General features: G+C 32.9%; 3 protein-coding genes across 5 annotated transcripts; 1 reads left to right on the top strand and 2 right to left on the bottom strand.

The window, feature by feature from the left end:
* Window positions 1–190: 190 nt before the first annotated feature.
* On the bottom strand, window positions 191–4,571 carry LOC122604612. Its single transcript, XM_043777489.1, has 9 exons — window positions 4,458–4,571; window positions 3,649–3,774; window positions 2,180–3,559; window positions 1,753–2,077; window positions 1,427–1,682; window positions 1,110–1,326; window positions 616–983; window positions 380–511; window positions 191–299 (listed from the first exon to the last, which is right to left on the bottom strand). The coding sequence occupies exons 1-9, from the start codon at window positions 4,569–4,571 to the stop codon at window positions 191–193; spliced, it is 3,027 nt and encodes a 1,008-aa protein (XP_043633424.1).
* A 923-nt stretch (window positions 4,572–5,494) lies between these two features.
* LOC122602636 (phytoene synthase 2, chloroplastic) lies at window positions 5,495–9,314 on the bottom strand. Its single transcript, XM_043775233.1, has 6 exons — window positions 8,749–9,314; window positions 8,589–8,639; window positions 7,581–7,753; window positions 6,961–7,196; window positions 5,884–6,076; window positions 5,495–5,787 (listed from the first exon to the last, which is right to left on the bottom strand). The coding sequence occupies exons 1-6, from the start codon at window positions 9,221–9,223 to the stop codon at window positions 5,599–5,601; spliced, it is 1,317 nt and encodes a 438-aa protein (XP_043631168.1). The 5' UTR covers window positions 9,224–9,314; the 3' UTR covers window positions 5,495–5,598.
* Window positions 9,315–15,848: 6,534 nt separating this feature from the next.
* On the top strand, window positions 15,849–19,020 carry LOC122603429 (protein SET DOMAIN GROUP 40). 3 transcript variants are annotated; one of them, XR_006324458.1, is made up of 7 exons: window positions 15,849–16,131; window positions 16,205–16,364; window positions 16,961–17,092; window positions 17,196–17,336; window positions 17,565–17,789; window positions 17,868–18,637; window positions 18,708–19,020. XR_006324458.1 is itself a non-coding variant. In XM_043776128.1 (6 exons), the coding sequence occupies exons 1-6, from the start codon at window positions 15,935–15,937 to the stop codon at window positions 18,483–18,485; spliced, it is 1,461 nt and encodes a 486-aa protein (XP_043632063.1). In that variant the 5' UTR covers window positions 15,849–15,934; the 3' UTR covers window positions 18,486–19,020. The 3 variants fall into 3 exon arrangements, 2 of the variants coding, with proteins under 2 accessions (XP_043632063.1, XP_043632062.1); XM_043776128.1 differs by having other exon boundaries at window positions 16,205–16,352; window positions 17,868–19,020; XM_043776127.1 differs by having other exon boundaries at window positions 17,868–19,020.
* Window positions 19,021–19,688: the final 668 nt, after the last annotated feature.

Below are 19,688 nucleotides of genomic sequence, written 5' to 3'. Positions count from 1 at the left end.
CCATATATTTATTTAAAATATTAGTATGTGAGGGGTTTTTCACCCAAATTAGGTGCATAACAGCCTCGTACTCACTTTTCCCTGTTACAATACATAAAGCACACGTCCTTTGACCAAAAGGTAGATTACATGGCTTTGATCTTTTAGCCACAAAACAGATCAAAAGAATCATCCATGAGTTCTTCACGTTTCATTTCCTGGGAAAAACTAGTGCATAGCTTTTACCACCTAGGCCCCCTTCCATGAGATCTTGAAGCTTTTGATTGCCAAACTTATTGGATTTTCGATTGCCAAACCCCCTAAACACGGCAAACAAAAAGACTCAGATTTCTGCAATGTACAAGAAGATGATACGTATAAACATGGTCCAAGAACTCACGAGGCACTTGAAGCTTTTGATGATGACGAGGAGAGCTCTTTTTCTAAGCTCAACCCAGCCAATTGATTTGCCAACGACCAACTTTGATCCGTATCCGAGTTCATGGGCCATGAAACTGGAAGCGTCAGGTTCCTGATAATAGATTAATGGTGTAAAATTGATTAAGAACAGTGATCTTTTTCATAACATTCCATAACTCATGATTAAATTCTATATTGCATTTCGATCAAACATACCCTTGAACACGTTTTTCCTTGCAGCGGTTTATCATATGCATCGTATAATTCGCGTATACTTTTTCCATTAACATCTTAACTTGCTCATCGATCTTGGTACCAGAGAAAACATCCCAGAACTTAAGTACCTGGATGCAAACAGAATTTTGTGCTACGATGTCTACTGCCCAAATCAAATGCAAGTCATGTGTGACCTTGTACTTTTCGACAATTGTACAAGCTCCATCTATCTTTACTTTAGTATCGCCATTTTTTTCTAGTTCGTGCCAGCCACTAGAAAGCTTGATCAAAAGAGAAACCACTTTCTTACTAATCTCACGGTCGTCAAGTCTTGCAATGGTTTCCAAGAACTTATCACTAAATTTCACCTTTCGTAAACCAAACAGAAACTACTTAATATGTGCATGAACTGTACTCTTTATGGGTAAAAAAGCATAGCCTAGGTAGTGTATAATTGTATATTAGATGAAAACCAGACCGGGTTTTCTGCTTACCTGCCATTTGGCTTCGTTGAATAGTGAGGACTTTGTGTTGAATAAGCTATCAAATTGGCCAGCTTCAACCGAAGCAAACATGACAGCTTGAGCGAGGTTTTTGTCATCATTAACATTGTAGAAACATCCACGATCCTTCGCATCAACAACTAATTGCCTCCAAATAGAGCCACTATTCATCAAAGTTGATCCATTTCCCAGTATCCACAAGCAGTATCTGCAATAAGATTATTCTAGAAAAATGAATAAATAATAAAGCGGAAAGAACCAAAGAGAAGAAAAACAATCATATTTTCTAGCTCATATCCTTATTATACCTTGCTCGAGTCAGCGCTACATTTGCTCTTTGACGATTTGCAAGAAAACCAATTGACCCTTTTGCATTGCATCTCACAGTAGATATTATGATTACGTCCTCCTCACTCCCTTGAAATCCATCAACCGACCGCACATTCACAGTGAAGTAATCTGAATCTATGTACTTGTTACCAAGCTTTTGCTGAATTGCATTTACTTGAGCCTTGTATGGGGATATGCATCCAACAGTAACCTTATGTTTTCTTGCAACAGATTCTGCGAATAAATTAACAGAAGTAAAATGACCAATCTGGTTAGGGAAGAAGAAATAGAAGATTAGAGGTACCTTTATAGAGATTCGTGATGATTTCACCAATAACGGCCACTTCCATGAGATTTTGCATGCTATGACCCTTATCAAACTCTTCTTTGCCAGAAGTTACGTTAATAAATGAATACGAGCCATACATATTTCCTTGAAGAAAACGCTTCCCATAACTACGACTCCTAACATTCGCACCATCTAAGATTCGTTTATCATAGAACTCCTTATTTTGGAACTGGCTTATGGACGGATGCATCCTGTATTGCACTTCAAGTAGGTGCTTCTTATGCTCCAGTGATACAAGCCTTTCGAATAAGCTCCTACCAAACCCAGCCTCCTCACAAATCTTAAAACACACAATAACTCATTAATCGCACACACAATTATATATAATGAAAAGATATCTCATAAATTATAAATATATAGCATGTACGAAAAAGTTGAATACCTTGCTCTGAACCATGGCAGGGAGTTGTCTTTCATCTCCAACAAGTATTACATGGCGAGGACGTTTAAGCCGCAAAGGTATAACAGATTCGCATTCCTTTAGCTGAGCAGCCTCATCAATCACCAGAAATTCTAAAGGATTCGATTCTTGTGTATGCAAGTTGATGGAGTTTGACGCAGTGCAAAACACCAGAGAAGCATTTTCCAAACAAAATCGTCTAATATCATAATCTTCCTTAAAATCTGGAAAACACAACGTCTTTTGAAGGGACTCGAGTATTTCAATACTTGACATTCTGCATGCATCTAAGTTATCACTATCTCTAGTCCTCCTAGAATCAGTGAATCCGTTCAAGGCTTCTTCTAAATCAAAATTTTCAGCAACTGCAACTTTAAGTAGTTCTTCAAGACGTTTAAGAGAACTTACAACCTTGATCATTTCTTTAGCTGACTCCACCGAAATGAATGATGTCGGCATATGGGTGTACAAGCTTTTAATACAAGATATAAGATGATTTCCAAGAAAGTCGAACCCTTTCATAACAAACTCCTCAAAAGTCAAGACCTTCTTTTTGTTCGAAATCTCTTTCAGCGACTGCTCATTCTGATTCTCGTTCTCATTTTCATTCTTGTTACTTCTACAATGCTTCTCCTCTTTTAAGGTTTTTACAATGATGGTATTCCAGTTCTTAACTTTCAGTGCTTTCTTTATTTGCGAGTCACCTGACTCCTCTTCAATACGGAAATCCTCATCTCCACTGATTTCAGTGCTGCTATCATCTTTGTCATTCCCATCACTTTCTCCATTGTTACTTTTGATGCTGCGATCATCTTTCTCCTTTTCAGAAAGATTACCATATCCATCTTCATCTCTTGAATTTTGCATTACATATGACACATACTGCTTTTGTGGATCCTCAAGAAAACGAATCATCCACTCACAGCAACCTTTCCAGCCTGACAAAGGAGCTACACAATCAGAAAGAATCTTGACGCGTAAACTTAAGAAGATATCCGAAAGATCTTTGCAATCATCTATCTTCATTCTCTGTCTATTCCCAAATAATATTATATCTCCTAAACCATAAGTATCATATTCCAAAGAGTCTCGCACCAATCTTATTACTCGTTTGGCAACTCCTAAAACAGCAATATTCGTTGGAGCACAAGTAAGCGTTCTGCATTTCATCTTCAGCAACATATGTAATAAAGAACTGATTGTTTTTGTCTTTCCGGTCCCTGGAGGACCCCATATTAATTTGATTGTATTCTGGTGACGACAATCTCTTGCAGCAATGCAGTTCCAAACAGCAGCTTCTTGTGAACTATCAAGTTGGAAAGTTTTAAGAGCTTCTTTCATCTTAATAAAGGCATGCTGCTTCTAGTTTCATCAATAGAACAGTCGGTACAACTTTCTTCAACCTGTTAAATTTTAATTAGTGCTTAAATAATTTTAATTAGTGCTTAAACAGTGGGAGCACGATTGACTCCTAAAACGTTTGAAAGAAGGTCTGTGTGTGTCTCCTCAAAAAGTGGATAGATGAATGACTTAGTGTAGTCAGAAACAGAGGAAAATGTCACTGGAATATCTGCAACCTGTTCATTTAGTAAACTTTAATGTTAGCAAAATTTACTAACAATAATAAAGGCATTACAACCAACAACCCTGCTTTGGCCTAAGGGCGTCAAGGTAACCCACCGATCAAGAGATTGTAGGTTTAATCGCCAACAAAGAGAAGAGGATGTGTGACAGTGTGAGTTATTGCTTCAAATACGAGTATATGATAACAAGTCCATTACAATTGCATCAGCTATTTTACACACTTTTTTGGCATAGACACACTTCCATACCGAATCCTTGAGTAAAAAATTGGTTGTAGCTAGTGTAACAAACAGATTTCCTGCTTAAAAGTCTGTTCACAAATCGCGAGAAACTTTGCGACAAGTGAACATTTCTTATACCGGTTTATAAGTTGGCCAAAATTTACCTCTTTGATTTTAAGCCGTGGAGACAGAAACACAAGAATCAGTATGCATGCATGTACCTTATTTAAAAAAGGATATGTATTGTATATATTTTTATCATGAAGCCGGTTATTTTAACTATGGAACTCACTGAATCTTATCTTACAAATATAAAAGCAATATGTCAATCAGCATATTCATAAATTGCTGCTAAATTTATATCAGAAACAGGCACAAAAAAAAAAAAAAAAAAAAATCTTTATCTACACTAACAAGTGACATATGCATGAGAATATAGTATTATTTTCACAAACCTTTCCTTTGTAGAGATTTCTGTTAAGCACATCGCCAAGAGTCCAGGAAAAAACCTCATGAACCAAACTTTCAACCTTGTTTTCGGGTTCTTCCTCATCCGTATCGGTCTCCATGATCTGTTTTCCCACTTCTTTGCTTTGACTTAGATCCTTAAAAGACCAACTAACAGTTAATTAATAAACATGATGCATGTTCAAAACAGGTTAAGCAACTCAACATTAAAATGCATTTTTAACAGAAAAGAAAGAAGAAAAAAAAGTTGATAACTCTTAAATAAGTTGGTTTATACCTTAGACACTGAAACTCCCATACTAGCTAGAGAAGAATATTAAGGTAATTAGAAAATCCTGAAAATTTTATAGTACTAATATTAGTTTGAATGTATCAAGAGAAACTGATGTAATTTAATTAAGGGAATGAAGGGTTATGGAATCAGTAGGTTCACTTTACAGTTCCCCAGGATTTTACTTCAAATTATTTCTTCCATGAAAACTTTACAGTTCCCTATATAATTAATTCCAAAATGGTACTCGTGTATATATTTTCCGGTTTTACCTCAACTTTTTAATAGAAATATATATTTAGCCATACAATTTGTGTTCACCGTTCACAAACCATTTTATACTCATGTGATTATAACACGTGACATAAATCATTTTACTCATCTGATTATATCAGGTGAAAAATGAATCATGAATATGGTAAGTTGTTTTTACTTGCATAGTACAATGACACGTTCAAGTCCCTCAGTAAATCAAGCCCTTTCCTTTTAACTCAGTGGTAAAATAATCACTTGGTACGGCTTAACTGCGTAAGCTGAGTTCATTGTGAATGGGCTTGGTTGTCGCTGGTAAAATAATCACTTGGTAAGGCGTAAGCTGAGTTCTTGGGAGGGAAGAGATTTGCAAGTGTTATCGTTAAGTCATAGGTTTCATCTAGGCATTCGGCTATAAATATGTCAATGCTAGGAGACCGTTTCCATTCCGTTAAAAGAATAGTACAACTAATGAACACGAGTGGAGTAGGCTATTCTACATCCGATATAATCTGCGTTATTCATATTACAACAATCAACATAAAAATTTACAGATATTCACTGTTTCCATTTCCTAAAACTGCATATAAAGAGAGTATATATATCTATGCGTCTGTGGTCTTTGAAAGAGCTCCAGTTTTTGATGACGGAGGAACGAGAGCTTTTGCATAAGCAAGTGGCAAAGAAACTAGCTTCTTTGGTTTACTTACATAAGCTCTTCTAGTGAAGTTATTATAATCATTCGCTTCAATCTCATCCAATATTTGACGATACAGTAATAACGACGCCCATACCTGATAGAACCACCAATTCATATTTTAAAATCGAGCTTTTTAGTAAATAGCTTGTTACTATAAGAGTTAATTAAACAAAGTTTGCATTATACTTACTGGCCATCTACTAGCTGAACTTAGTTGTGTAACGCCTTCTTGTGCTTCATCAAAAAACGATCTTGCCCGTTTGATTTGTTTTTTCATGAAGGCTCTCCATTTATCAGTTACTTTCCCAGCAAATATGTCCTCATCTGATAGTCCAGCTTGTGCTAGTTCATCTTGTGGTAGATACACTCTTCCTCTTCTTGCACTATACCAAAAGCAATCACATCATAAGAACAATGCTTACTTTTGCAGTTAGTCACAGTTTTTGCGATAACTTTCAAAAAGGTACTCAAGATCTTCTCGCAGATGTTGGATTTCGTATCGATATTAGTCTACTTGAAAGATATTCCCATAATTTAAGAGTAAATTAGTTGTTAGCCTATTTGACCTCAAAAGTCAGATATCTAAAACGCAAACATTTATAATTAGTGAAATTTGCTACATATTTCAATGTTGTGATCAAGATTTTCATGAAAATGTATAAAATTCATATTGAGACTTGTCTGTCTGTTATGCATTAAAAATCAAGATTCTGTTATACAAACACCCTACTATTTATAGTATTTTCTATAAATATCAATGAGTGACCTGAAATTCTGGTATATGTTTGGCAATCATAATGAGTTAATTGTCGTATTTGTCAACAACAAAACTTACATGATTTCTTTATACTTAGATCACCATTATTTAACCTAGAAGTTGAGAAAGTCGCTTCTCGCTTGAATTACAATTAGTTTGATAGCAACTTGCCTCTAACTTCTGTTAGGTTTGGTAAGTTAGAAGTCATTTTCACTTTTTCAGGTATGTACGTCAAATGACTGATGCATACTATTTCTGCATGCATCTTATAAAGTTTAATCTTTAATAAATGAGTTTTTTTTTAATGGCATAGTATCCTACTCCTAAATTACACGAATGCCTGGGATGGAACCTGAGACTTTTAAATACCCCCCACTAATCCACCCCCACGGATGTGAAGAGTGGGAATTGAAACCAAGTGGATTCCCCCAAGGTCAAAGACCTTACCATTGGGCCACCAACCCCATTGGCTTAAAAAATGACAATTAAAGAAAAAGTTTAAACGCTTACTCTTCCCCTACATCTCGGAGGATGTTAGTGAGTTGATTAGCAATCCCCAAAGCCAGAGCAGCATTGTATACACTTTCTGTTGTTGCTTGTGATTCTGGAGCAATTCCCATTATAGGAACACTCATTAATCCAACTGTGCCAGCCACATAATAACAATACAAGTAAAGCTCATCAAAAGTCTTGTATCTTGACTTTCTAAGGTCCATCCTCATTCCTTCAATCATATCCTTAAAAGGCTGCAAACACCAAAAACGGAAAGCATAATAAATGTCAAAAACTTCAGGCAGGAAACAACCCATCATTTCAAAAGGATTCAATATAATATTGAAAGAGATTTTAATAGTTAGAAATGGGAATATGGATGGGTGGGGTAACAGGTCAGATATGTTCATTTGAAACGGATAACTTTCAGAACGCTGCCTTGTAACATTTATTGTCCACTTAATAGATTTTTTTATAGAACCTTAATGTGTTAAACAAGATTTATAGAAAACAAAATAACTATTTATTTGACTTGATCCGTTAATCCGTTTACATTAAAGAACAAACCAACTCAACCCATTCATAAGTATATGGATCTATAATGCTACCACCAGGTCATGTAATTTGATTATTTAAACCTGAATGTCAACGGGGAACTTGGAGACGGTATCCGATAAAGCAGCATCAAGCATGTCAAAAGGGCGACCGTTGAAAAGATCTTCCAACCTAGACTCCCATCTATCTAGAGCTTTGGGAGTTATATGTGATGCATTTGGCCCATCAACAAGTTCATCGGTTCTTCTACACCACACTGTTTCAAACACACAAAGAAGAGTCAAACATGAAAACTGTTGACTTTTCAATAACTATATCACCTATGTTGGGTTAGGATCCTCTCAAATTGTTCTAACCTGAGAGGTTAAGTTGGAACATTCCCAAACATTGGATTATAATCAAGGGTCAAGATTCAAAGATGAAGTTTGAATCTTGACCTTCAATTTTAATCCAATGGCTGAGGATATCTCAACTTGACTAGTCAATCTAGGATAACTTGAGAAAATCCTCACCCACCGAAGTTACTTAATTTATCAGAAGGCATCAGATAAGTTGAAGCGCATCCAAGACCGCCGAGGTAAACGTATATCAAAAATTTCGACTATATGTATATATGCTGTTGTCGGGGTCAAAACAGTATACTATGAACTTCCGACAGTTAGGCCAGATGTGAACTTTCCAGCAGTTAAGTCAAAGTTGATGTCCAAGACTTTTACGTTAACTACCAATTAGTGGAATTGGTATCATGGCACAATTATACTTTAAGCTGACTAAGAAAGAAGTAATTTTCTTGAAAATGACTAAAATACTTGATTAAAAATTGTTCACATGTAGCTAACAAGCACAAAGATTAAACATTTAATAAAAAAAAAAAAATTCCTATTACACCAATCTCTTTTTTCAAATCCACAAATGCAGAAGCACGTACGGGGACCACAACCCCGAGTTCTCACCACCACAGACAGGATATTTTTCAAGTTCATGATAGTGTACTTATTCCGTAGAACTACAAACTAAACTTAAGATGAAATCCCAAGAATTAAACATATATATTATCATGATTCATGCACATATCGGATAAATATCCTCACCGTAAATTGCCCAAATAGCTTTTCGCCTCTCAGGTGTCATTAACAGTGTTCCTGTGAACAAAAAATTTAAAAGATGAATATTTTATGCATATACTGGATCTTAAACTAAAAAGCTACAAACTTTCTGCAGCAATTTAAGTAAAAAAGTAGTCTAACTAACCTAAATAAAAGGTCTTTGCATATTCTGCACAAACTTCACCACACCTATCATAAGCTTCACTTAATAAACCAAGTGTTCCAGGAAGCACGATATCCGGTTTAACTTCCATATCTTCTTCTTTAGCTCTCATCTGTTCTTTGACCAAAGCTGCTTGTTTTAAAACCACATCATAAACTAACTGCTCTGATGAAATAGCCAATTCCCCGCTCGGGTTAGCCACCACCCTCGAAACCAAATCCAATTTCTTCCCCTTTTTCGATCCCAAATAACCCTTTTCACGGAATCCATCTGCATTCATATAGCAGGAACTACACTTAAGTCTATTACCAACATTCTTAATTCTATTAGTCCACAAAAAGCTTCTTGCTTTGCCTACAAATCTTGATGAATCTACTAACTTAGTTGTTTCCAAGAATCCTAATCCACTAGAGAACTCGGAGTTAGGCGAAACAACCCATATCAAAGCAACAGACATGGCTTGTTCTTGTACCTAAAAAAAATATAAATTTGGGTGCTCTCAATAAAGCTTGTCCCCTAATACCTTCTTATATGTTGAAAGCACATGCTACTAAATAACTTGTCTCCTTATTATCAAAATCCCACTTCACATTCAGTGGAAAAATGATGAATTCCACACAAAGCTTTCAAACTTAATCAAGTTTTGTACTATTTTTTGTAGGATTCCTGTTGAATATCAATTGGTTGATGTTAATAATAATCAAACTAAATAGCAACAGTGGAGAACAAACTCAAATATATTCATCTATATATAAGTCTATATATTTGTATATAAGGACAAGCATTAAAATAAAGAAGCAAAAAACCAAAACTTTGTTCTACTTGCATATGGGTGTTGCCTATTTTTAGTCCACTCAATAAATATATACAAAATTACAAATAAAATTTTTTAAAAAAAAGCTCAATTTGGACAGCACCACATGTTAGGTTTCATGAGCTTTCCAACACAAAATCTACAAAAATTATATTAATAAAATACCTTGAGCATATTCCTATAAAGAAAATGAGTCCAAATTTAAAGTGAAAATGAAGCACATAAACTATAAAAATGGTGTGTATATATATATATATTTACTTCATTTATATCATATGCCCACAAAAAAAGTTTTGAAATTTATATTGAAAATTTGGAAAAGAATATAATTTAGGGAAAAGCCAACCTGTTGAAATCTGTTAGGGTGTCACAACCAGTCAATGCAAGAAAATAAGGATGAGTATATCACCAGCAGAGAGCAGAATGGCAGCCAAAATAAAATGACTGACAAAAAAAAAAGATTTATGCTAAAATAGTACTCACAAAAAAAAATAAAAAATTGTCACATTAATTTCTTGTTTCCGTTTGTTAGGGCTCTTTTAGCACTCCCTAGAATTATGTTTTCTTTTCGTGTGAAAATGGCTTGTTTGGTAGTTGCTATCTCAATATTTGGGCTGATCTAATTCTTGGAATCTAGTTTAGCTTTTTGTGTTAAAAGACTGATTTTGGTTATTGCGGGGTTAGTTATAAATACACATATGTTGGAATTAAATTGCTAAGTTATTAGAATGTTAAAGACGTTTTAGGCGTTTTTGAGCTGCCACATCATATCCTTACAAATTTTTCGAATCTTATAATTTTATCTCCAACCATACAAACATCTTTAAATATCCTTACATATCTTTTTACCTCCACTAAAAAACAAAAATATATTAGGTAAAGACAAGTAAGAGCATGCCCTTAAGTAAGGGCATCCTTAAAAAAATCTTTAGTTTTAGACAAACTTCAACGGCGAAGGATATCCAAGGGCACCTAAGGGCGCCTAAGGACGCCCTCATTGGTGATAGCCTTATTAGGGAGAGTGATAAATTTATAGAAGTGTCAGGTTTTATGTACCTGTCATTTTTACACGTGGATCACAAAATTGTTTATCAGTATACATGATGACGATAACCAATGATTGTGATGCAGTTTCACACTATTCAAATAACAAAAAAATAAATAATTGGAATCAAAGACCGAACATAAAGGTTTTCTTGATAAAATGTCAATATTAAAGATAAACACAAATTAAATCAACCCCAAATATAAATTATATAATTAATAAATATAATGATTTTTAGCTTGCCTCCTGTAATCGTTACTTAATTCAATTAAATAAATTTACTGAATAAATTACAAATAATAAAATTTTGTCAATGAGAAAATAAGGTCAAAATTTTAAGAAAAACACATCAATTTTTAGGTTTATTACTAAAACATGATTTACTCCAGTGAGTCAATGACTACTCCTAATTCGCTTATTAAAAAGTGATAAAGAGGGATCTGGGTGGATATGGACACGTGGATTGGTCTACCAATTACAGGAGGATAAGCTTATCAAAAGTGAGATCCTAATTTGCTGACGTTGGAACTAACCGACACGTGGCCATTCTCAAATGGCTATCTAAAAGTGCATGAATTGGACACACATGGAAGATAGGGTCAAAGCATTTGTCGGTAAAAGCTCAAAGAAAGGCCGGTGCTTTTGTGAGATTTTGGAGTATTATTAGTAACTTTAGCAAAAAAAAATTAAGGTTTAATGTGAGGTTATAGGTTTCTTTTCTCTCTTAAAATGGATTTACTCTATGATCCATAAGGGCATAAGTTAGTTACCAGTCAATCCCATTTAAAATCAATAAGTTTTTAATAATGATGATTTACATTAACAAAATAAAATCTTATGAACTAAAATAACTGATATCCGATAAGTGATTAATATTAATATTAATATTAATATAATCTATATAAAAACAAATTTGTTAAAAGAAGGGTGGTGTCCACACGCTTATGGGTAGAAATGAGTAGGTCTCCAGCTGTTAGTCTTGTGAAAATAAAATCAAATGTTTTATGACTTCTATCCTTTGCTTAAGTTAATTTCTAAAAGATCATTCTTGAATTTTTATTATAAAAAAAAAAAGGTAGAAGATTGAATAGGAAAGAAAATGATAGAAAATTAGATGCAAAAAATGCATTCTTGAGTTGAAAAAAAAAAAAACTAAAGAGTTATCTTTTCCTTCACAATCAGGCCATTTTTTGCTGGAAAGTTTTAGTGTAAAAAAGCTTTAACTTTTCCTTTCTTCCTCTTTCTATTCTTCCACAAAAAAAACTCAAGAACGAAAAATTAAAGTTTTTTTATCTTTTATTTACCTATCCCTTAAAAATAAAACTCAAGAATGCACTCTAAGGGATTTCTTAAAGTTCCTTAACATGAGTCAAGTTTTCTAACATAATTAGTCAAGTTTCTAAACACGAGTAGTGAGTTTGTGAAATCTTTAATCAGTGGATTAAAATCAATAGTCAAGGTTCAAAGATAATCTTTGATCCTTAAATCTTTTGACAATTGATTTTAAATGATCAATATGTTTCTAACTTGACCCCTATAAACAACTTGAGGGATCTCTTCCCTAATATTTAACTATTTGTGATTTTTTATTTTGACGGCAAAATAATTATATATATAAATAAAGTCACCAGCAAAGTGTTAGACACAAACAATAGTATAATTACAAATCTAGATTCGAATTAAGCTACCTATTCTATATTCATTCAAGGCCTTTAACTACAAAAACTACAAAATAGGTGAAAAAACTCGTACCACGAAGGTAGGAGATAAACCATCACTCACGAAGGTCGAGCCTTTATCTCACATCCTTAATCATTTGCGTTTAATATTTTTGTTTTCTATTTATGATTGTTGATTATTACTGAATAAAAGATAATTAAACATTTATTCGTATAACTTTTTAAAATAAAAATAAAAATGATGGTGTTAGAAGTCATCCAATGTCCATAACAAATTAAAACTAAATGAAGATTTGAAATGGAAGTGATGTACTTAAAACATTGTTTTGGTAGTAGCAAGTAGAAGTAGCATTAGGCCTACGAAAGAAAGTACACTAGGTTTCGTGTAGAATTTTATTACGATTATATCAAATAAAGGAGTCTAAAATGTACAACTTTTTAATTTCCATTCGTTTTGGGAATGCATGTTGACCAATTGTTGAGATCCATGTGAGCTACGAATGTGCTTCAACTATCGTTCAAGAATACACTAGTACTACACATGTATCTGTTACGATCGAGTATGTTATCACTATTTAATGTGTGTCGAAGTAGATGTCATCGTGCTGATCGATGAAATCACATGTGAAATGATGTATATATATATATCTCCCAATAATAATAAAACAACCATCTAAATTCAATTTTAAAAAAGTAATAACTCTTAGATGAGAAACAAGTTTGAATTTAGGCCTTTGGATTACTTTGCTTGCATCATCTACTTTTTTTAAATTTCTTCCCTAAATTACTATATACTAAATTACTAAATATTAAATATTAAATACTTAAGCAATTCATGTTATATAAATAACACAACTAATAAATTGCCCGTATCAAATTATGAACTTTTTACAATTAGATGATATCAAAGTTTTACGTCCACATGTACCTTTAATATTATCCAAGATTTTATATGTTAATTTTTAGTAGATATAGTTGATAAGTTACCAATTAATCTTTGTAATTAGATGCTCCCACCGGCGGTGGTGTAATGATGACGGAGATGGTGGCAGGGGCAGCATTAATAGGGACGGTGATGAGGCGACGATGACGATGAATGTAAAAGTAATTAATATTAAAAGTGGTATTGTACTTATTTTAAGTGTTGGGGGTCTATACCTTAAATTATTACATTAAGGGTACTATAGATATATTAGATGGAGATGTTTAAATTAGTGAATAAAAGAAAAGGATATTTTTTGTTTTTCAAATATAGAAAGTTCAAGGGAAAAAGAGTGGTTTATATAAAATAATTGGAGATTGATCTCTGCTCATAGGTAGGTTGTGTTCCGGAGAAGGTTATGTTATGAAGAGGTTATGATCAGATGGAAACTGCATAGCGTGATATGGTAGAATGAGGAAGGGAAAATTAGTGTAGGGTTATCTAACCTAGGTTAGTTTTATTTAAGAAATATTAAATGACCTGAAAATCCCACATCAGTTTCCACATATGTTAGTAAAAAAAAAGTTTGTAAAATATGAGTCATTCTAGCATTCCTCTCAAGAGATACACAACTTTTTTTTTCAGTTTATTGATAAATAGATGTTTTAAAGTTTTACTAAACATTTTGAGTACCTTTATAATTTTTAATTTTTAATACTTCTAAATTTGTATGATTTGTATATGAGTTTATCTTATGCCTTTTTATTTATTTATCCAATCTTAAGTGTGTAAATTATTTTATTAAATATATTTTTGGTAGACCATATACAACACACGGTGTATTATTTATATATCTTTGATTTCATAACTAATCATATTTTTATATTCTTATTCGTTATATATATTTGTTGGCATTAACTTTTAACCCTTTTTACTTTATATATTATATATTATTATGTTCATTAATTTTAATATCCTATAATGATAATTTACATAACTATATTTTTAGTTATAAGAAAGAAACTCATCAAAATTTGTAAATATCTTTCATGATTTTTATTCAAAATTTAAATTTAAAATATATGTTAGATATAAGAAATTGACAAGAAAAAAAGTGCCTCATATTTAACACCTATCTATGCTAATTTCTCAAAGTTGATAATAATTCTTCTAAAAGTATTATAAATGAACATGAACAATTTTAATAAAAAAATAATAGATTATGAATTAATGTCAATTTGTATTTTAGATATTGCCTCTTGCATTACATTAGATGTTTGACAAATTTTTAAATTGAACTACCTCTTTTCTTTCTAAGAAAAATATTAAAACTTCTTACATTTATTATTATGTTTTTAATAGTGTTTAATGAATGTATTTGTCATATAGGTTTTTATTTCACTTAGTTTATATATTCCACATTCTTTTTTAATATGGAAATGAGTAATAATTTGCATCTATATTTTACTATAGATATGGGTTTGAAATTAACTCAATGTCGTGTAATTTTCAAAATATCATCATTTTACTATTGAGTTGATTTTAATTTGTTTAGGTTAATTTATCATTGTTTTTTATCTATAGTTATGCATGTATAGTATTATAAAACATCGAAATGTCATTAATAATATATGTTCACCCGCGTATTACGCGGGTTAATAATCTAGTTGGTAATAAAAGTACGTACAAAAATATACAGGTATCTAATAAATAATTTTTTTTTCGAACATTCAGTCAGCATACGATATTGGGGAAACCTTACCGTATAATGGTGAAGCCTTGCATGTACCCTAGACAACGAGATGTTGACCATGGGCCATTACAAGTATTCAGAGGGAAAAACCCCAAAGTTTTGTCATCCCTAAGGATCGAACTCAAGATCTTAAGTAAAACTGAGAATGTCTCTGACCTGATATCCACCAAACATAGAGCATACAAAAATTAAATAACCTAAAGTCCAAACGAAATATAGTTGAGCTGTATGTACACTCATATATAACAACACCTACACTTAAATCTACCACATTTTATGAAAGATTAGCTTACAGTAAAGAATAAACATATGACCAAATTAAAGTTAAAAGGAAGTTATTTACTACAATATTTCATCAAACGTCTTACATATACATATACTTCATCAAACACTAATTTTGTATCACAAAGTACCAACGAAAACACGCTATAAAAATCAATAATATCAAATGGCAGAATCAGTATGGAAAATGATTTGTAACACAAAATTTAACATTAGGTTTGTGTTTGTACAAAATAACGAATTAGTTTTTTTTTCGAGGACAAACTATCTGCATCTACTAATTTAAACTAAGGGAATGTCTAGGATAAAATTTAGAACTATCGTAAAAAACACTTATTTAATCCACCACCACAAAAATCAGAAGCAGAATTTACCATTATTATTCGTTGTGCATTCGAACGGACTAGTAGGGGGTTTTCTCACATCAGGTCTTCAAATAGTTTATTCTACTTCAAGTAAACTCTCTGCGATGTCCCGGTTAAAGAAACGTATGATATACCTCTCGTTGTCAAATGATAACACGAAGTTTCAAGATCTTAAAAAACAAACAAATATTTATAAAATATATGTGGGCTAAATAAAGCCAGGCCCAGCCCTAACTAATTAACATCGTTAGCTTCATACACAAGTGACCAAGAGGGTTACGGCGGTGCCACGGTGGTTAGTGCCGGCCATGGAGGAATCGGCAAAGTTAAAAAACTTTCTAGATTGGGCAACCCTTAACGGAATTTCAGATTCTCCTTTTATCGAAGTTAACCAACACAAACCACAAAACACTAATGTTTCTCAAACATGTTCACCATCATCATCATCATCATCATCTTGCTTGGGACATTCTTTATCTGTTTCACATTTCCCTAATGCCGGCGGGTAATATATTAGTGTTTGTGTGTGTTTATATAATAATGTTTATCATTTCATTTCATCATATAATTATATGCAGGAGAGGATTATGTGCAGTGCGTGATATTGGGAAAGGGGAATTAATACTTAGAGTTCCTAAATCAGCTTTGATGACGTCACAATCATTAGTTATGAATGATGTTAAGCTCTCTATGTGTGTTTCTAAATCCAATTTATCCTCTACTCAGGTATTACAATTCGTAAGTCGTTTGTTTTTCCTCCTGTAAATGTAAAATATCCTCTACTTTTGTTGATATGGCAACTTAATGGATACTACGTGGCACTTTATATAGATAACACGTCATTGAAACTACTGCTAGATGCATACAATAGTAATATGATCAGGGTAATGATCAATCCTCTTAATTGGTTAGCCTAAAAATCCTCCTAATTAATAGGATCGTGACATGTGGAAAATCAGGGGGTGAGATTAGGAAAGAGAATTAGTGGATTACATGTGTTAACAAGTGGATATATTAGGAGGATTGGTTAGGAGGATTTATCATTTTCCATATGATCATCCTAGTAATGTGTAGGTTAAATACACAAGATGGAAACATTTTAAGTTGGATATATACAATGGAGTACTTTATGGTATAGCTAAGTACATTTTCAAGTATTTGGCTCTTAAAACTGTAACTTTTATATGGAACACAAAACCATCTTTTAATGACACAGATATACGGAAAGTACAATGGCTAAAACGGGCAAAAGGAAAAATATGTTTTTGTATTATATCTAAAGAACCATTTGAGAATAACGAATGACACTGATTCTGAAATATTTTATAGCGCAGGTACTGGCTGTTGCATTACTGAATGAAGTGGCTAAGGGAAAGCAGTCGTGGTGGTACCCGTATTTGACACAATTCCCTACTAATTATGATATTTTGGCAAGTTTTGATCAGTTTGAAATACAAGCATTACAAGTAAGGTTATAAGTTTTGTAGTGAACTGTATTTTTTTTAGCATATGAAGAGTCGGTTCTGTTCAATTGGTATGTTATTCTGATGTTTTGTAAGTAACTTTCAGCTGGATGATGCTATTTGGACTGCAGAGAAAGCGTTAGAGAAGACCAAAGTAGAGTGGAAAGATGCTTGTCCAATTATGGAAGAGCTTATGTTCAAGCCACATTACATGAGCTTCAAGGCTTGGATCTGGGCTTCTGCATCCGTAAGTGCATTTCAGTTTCTGACTGTAATTTACAACAAGGGGACATGTTAATGCTGACGAAATTGCTTAACGAAAATAAGTTAAAAAAATAAAGTTGCGATTGATCTATATGTTGATTGGTTGGATGGTCCGTGTTCATCATTGATTGATATTTATGTTTGTAACACTTCGAACTTTAAAACTTGATTAAACTATAATAATATTTACACATGTTTTTATTGCATAAAGATATCTTCTCGCACAATGCATATTCCGTGGGATGCTGCTGGTTGTTTTTGTCCGGTGGGTGACTTTTTCAATTATGCTGCACCTGGGGAGGAACAACTTCCCTCTGAAGATTTGACGGCTGCTGACACGGGTGCAAAGTCACTTAGGTTGACAGATGGTGTATTTGAAGAAATATATTCTGCATACTGCTTCTATGCTAGAAGAAACTACAAAAAAGGAGACCAGGTATCTCGTAACTTTTTTGCTAAACTTTGAAGCATAATTTATTCTATTAAAAATGTATGATTTTTGTTTGTATCACAGGTTCTCTTGAGCTACGGAACATACACCAATTTGGAGCTTCTAGAGCATTATGGTTTTATTTTAAATGATAATTTAAATGATAAGGCGTATGTAGCGTTACCTTCTAACCTTAATATTCAATGTTCATGGCTACCAGACTCGCTATACATTCACCAAAATGGAAAGCCATCATTTGCCCTGCTTACTGCAATGCGATTATGGGCAACACCTACACACTTACAGAAATCAGTACGACAGCTTGCTTATTCTGGATCGAGTATCTCAAATACCAATGAGATTATTGTGATGGAGTGGTTAGTGAAGAAATGTTGTTTAGCTATGGAAAATTTACCAACGTCTATTGAAGAAGACAAGTCATTGTTATCTGTTTTGGACAAAGAGTATGAGACAGCCATGGAGCTGAAGATTGCATTATCGGGTTTAACAGGTGAGACACTTGCCTTCCTGAAAGTTAACGGTGTAGTGAATGATGGAATCAGTAGTACCATAAGCATACCCAAAAAGGTGATAAGGTCGCTAGATAGATGGAAGTTGGCGATTTTGTGGAGGCTCAGGTATAAAATGATGCTACATTATTGTATTTCACGTTGTACTAAGGTAATAAATGATGTGTCTTGAAGAGATCGATGTGAAAAGATCTTGCAATTGTGTTATTTGTGGCTTTCGTTCATCAAATAGGAGATATGGCACTTGGTGTACATGATGTAGGGATAAATTAGAATTCAAAATTATATATGCAGCCTTTGAAGAATTTCGCTATCTTCAGCCAGGTACCATTTCATGATCATCAGATGTCTGCCTATAGAACCATTTTGACACTAGAAGACCTTCACTTCGTAGGTGTGGCCGCATGGGTCTCAGGAGGTGGCTAGCCGTAGCTTACTGTTAGGGTGATATGAAGCTGTTATCAGAATAGAAAATGTGATAGTCAAAGTATGTAAAATGATTTTGTATGATTATACAGCACAAAAGCGTACTGACTTAAATCTTCCCTCGAATCGAAAAGACGAGCAGAAAGCGAGTTCTTCGTGGAAAGAAAGAAAATGAGAAAATGCTTCGCCCCCTGTTACTTGTCTCGTTAAATTATATTTGGTTTTATACTTTTATCAATATGAACACTTCGATGTTTTAATAACAAAACGTTTATGACAAATGACTTGGTACTATATATTACCCCTTATAAATAGTTTGACAGAATTTTTATGGAGAGATGGTCGATGTCGTTAAGTTTCTTTGATTGACGTGGGACTTTGGAAGAATCCAAATCTCATGTGTCTGTCATTCGTTGTAATAATAATATCTTACATATGAAAATGTTAATACTTAGAAATAGAAAGAAAAATAAAAAAAGGGTTAAATCGTAACATATATACTCAAAATTTCCAATTAAAGGAACTTATTTAGATATTGATTAAGATATTGATTATCAAAAGGACTTTATTTTCAAAAAGTATATTCAATAAAAGGAAGGCCTTAGTTTTTATCATTAGACATCCATAAATTGTCATATTGACATGCCACGTCATTAAACATGTTTAAAAAAAAATGGTATTTTTTGATGTATTTAAATAAAGGAGTGGTAAGTTTAAAGTTCGTTTGTTTATAAAAAATTTTTTGAAAAAGTTAATGATTCATCATGCTATTTTAACTTTCACTAATCATTTATATTAAAATATTAATTTTGATTTTAATTTTAATTATTTTTTCATATACCAAAATACATATGTCTAATAACCTATTAATCAATTACATCTCTCGATTTTTTAAAAATTGACCGTTGTTTTCAATTTTGTCTTTAATTTATTTATTTTATTTTTTAAC

Source organism: Erigeron canadensis, chromosome 6 (genome assembly GCF_010389155.1).
Source record: "Erigeron canadensis isolate Cc75 chromosome 6, C_canadensis_v1, whole genome shotgun sequence".
Classification (NCBI taxonomy): Eukaryota; Viridiplantae; Streptophyta; class Magnoliopsida; order Asterales; family Asteraceae; genus Erigeron; species Erigeron canadensis.
Note: the sequence above shows the minus strand (reverse complement) of the source record. Positions and strands in the feature narration are given on the sequence as shown.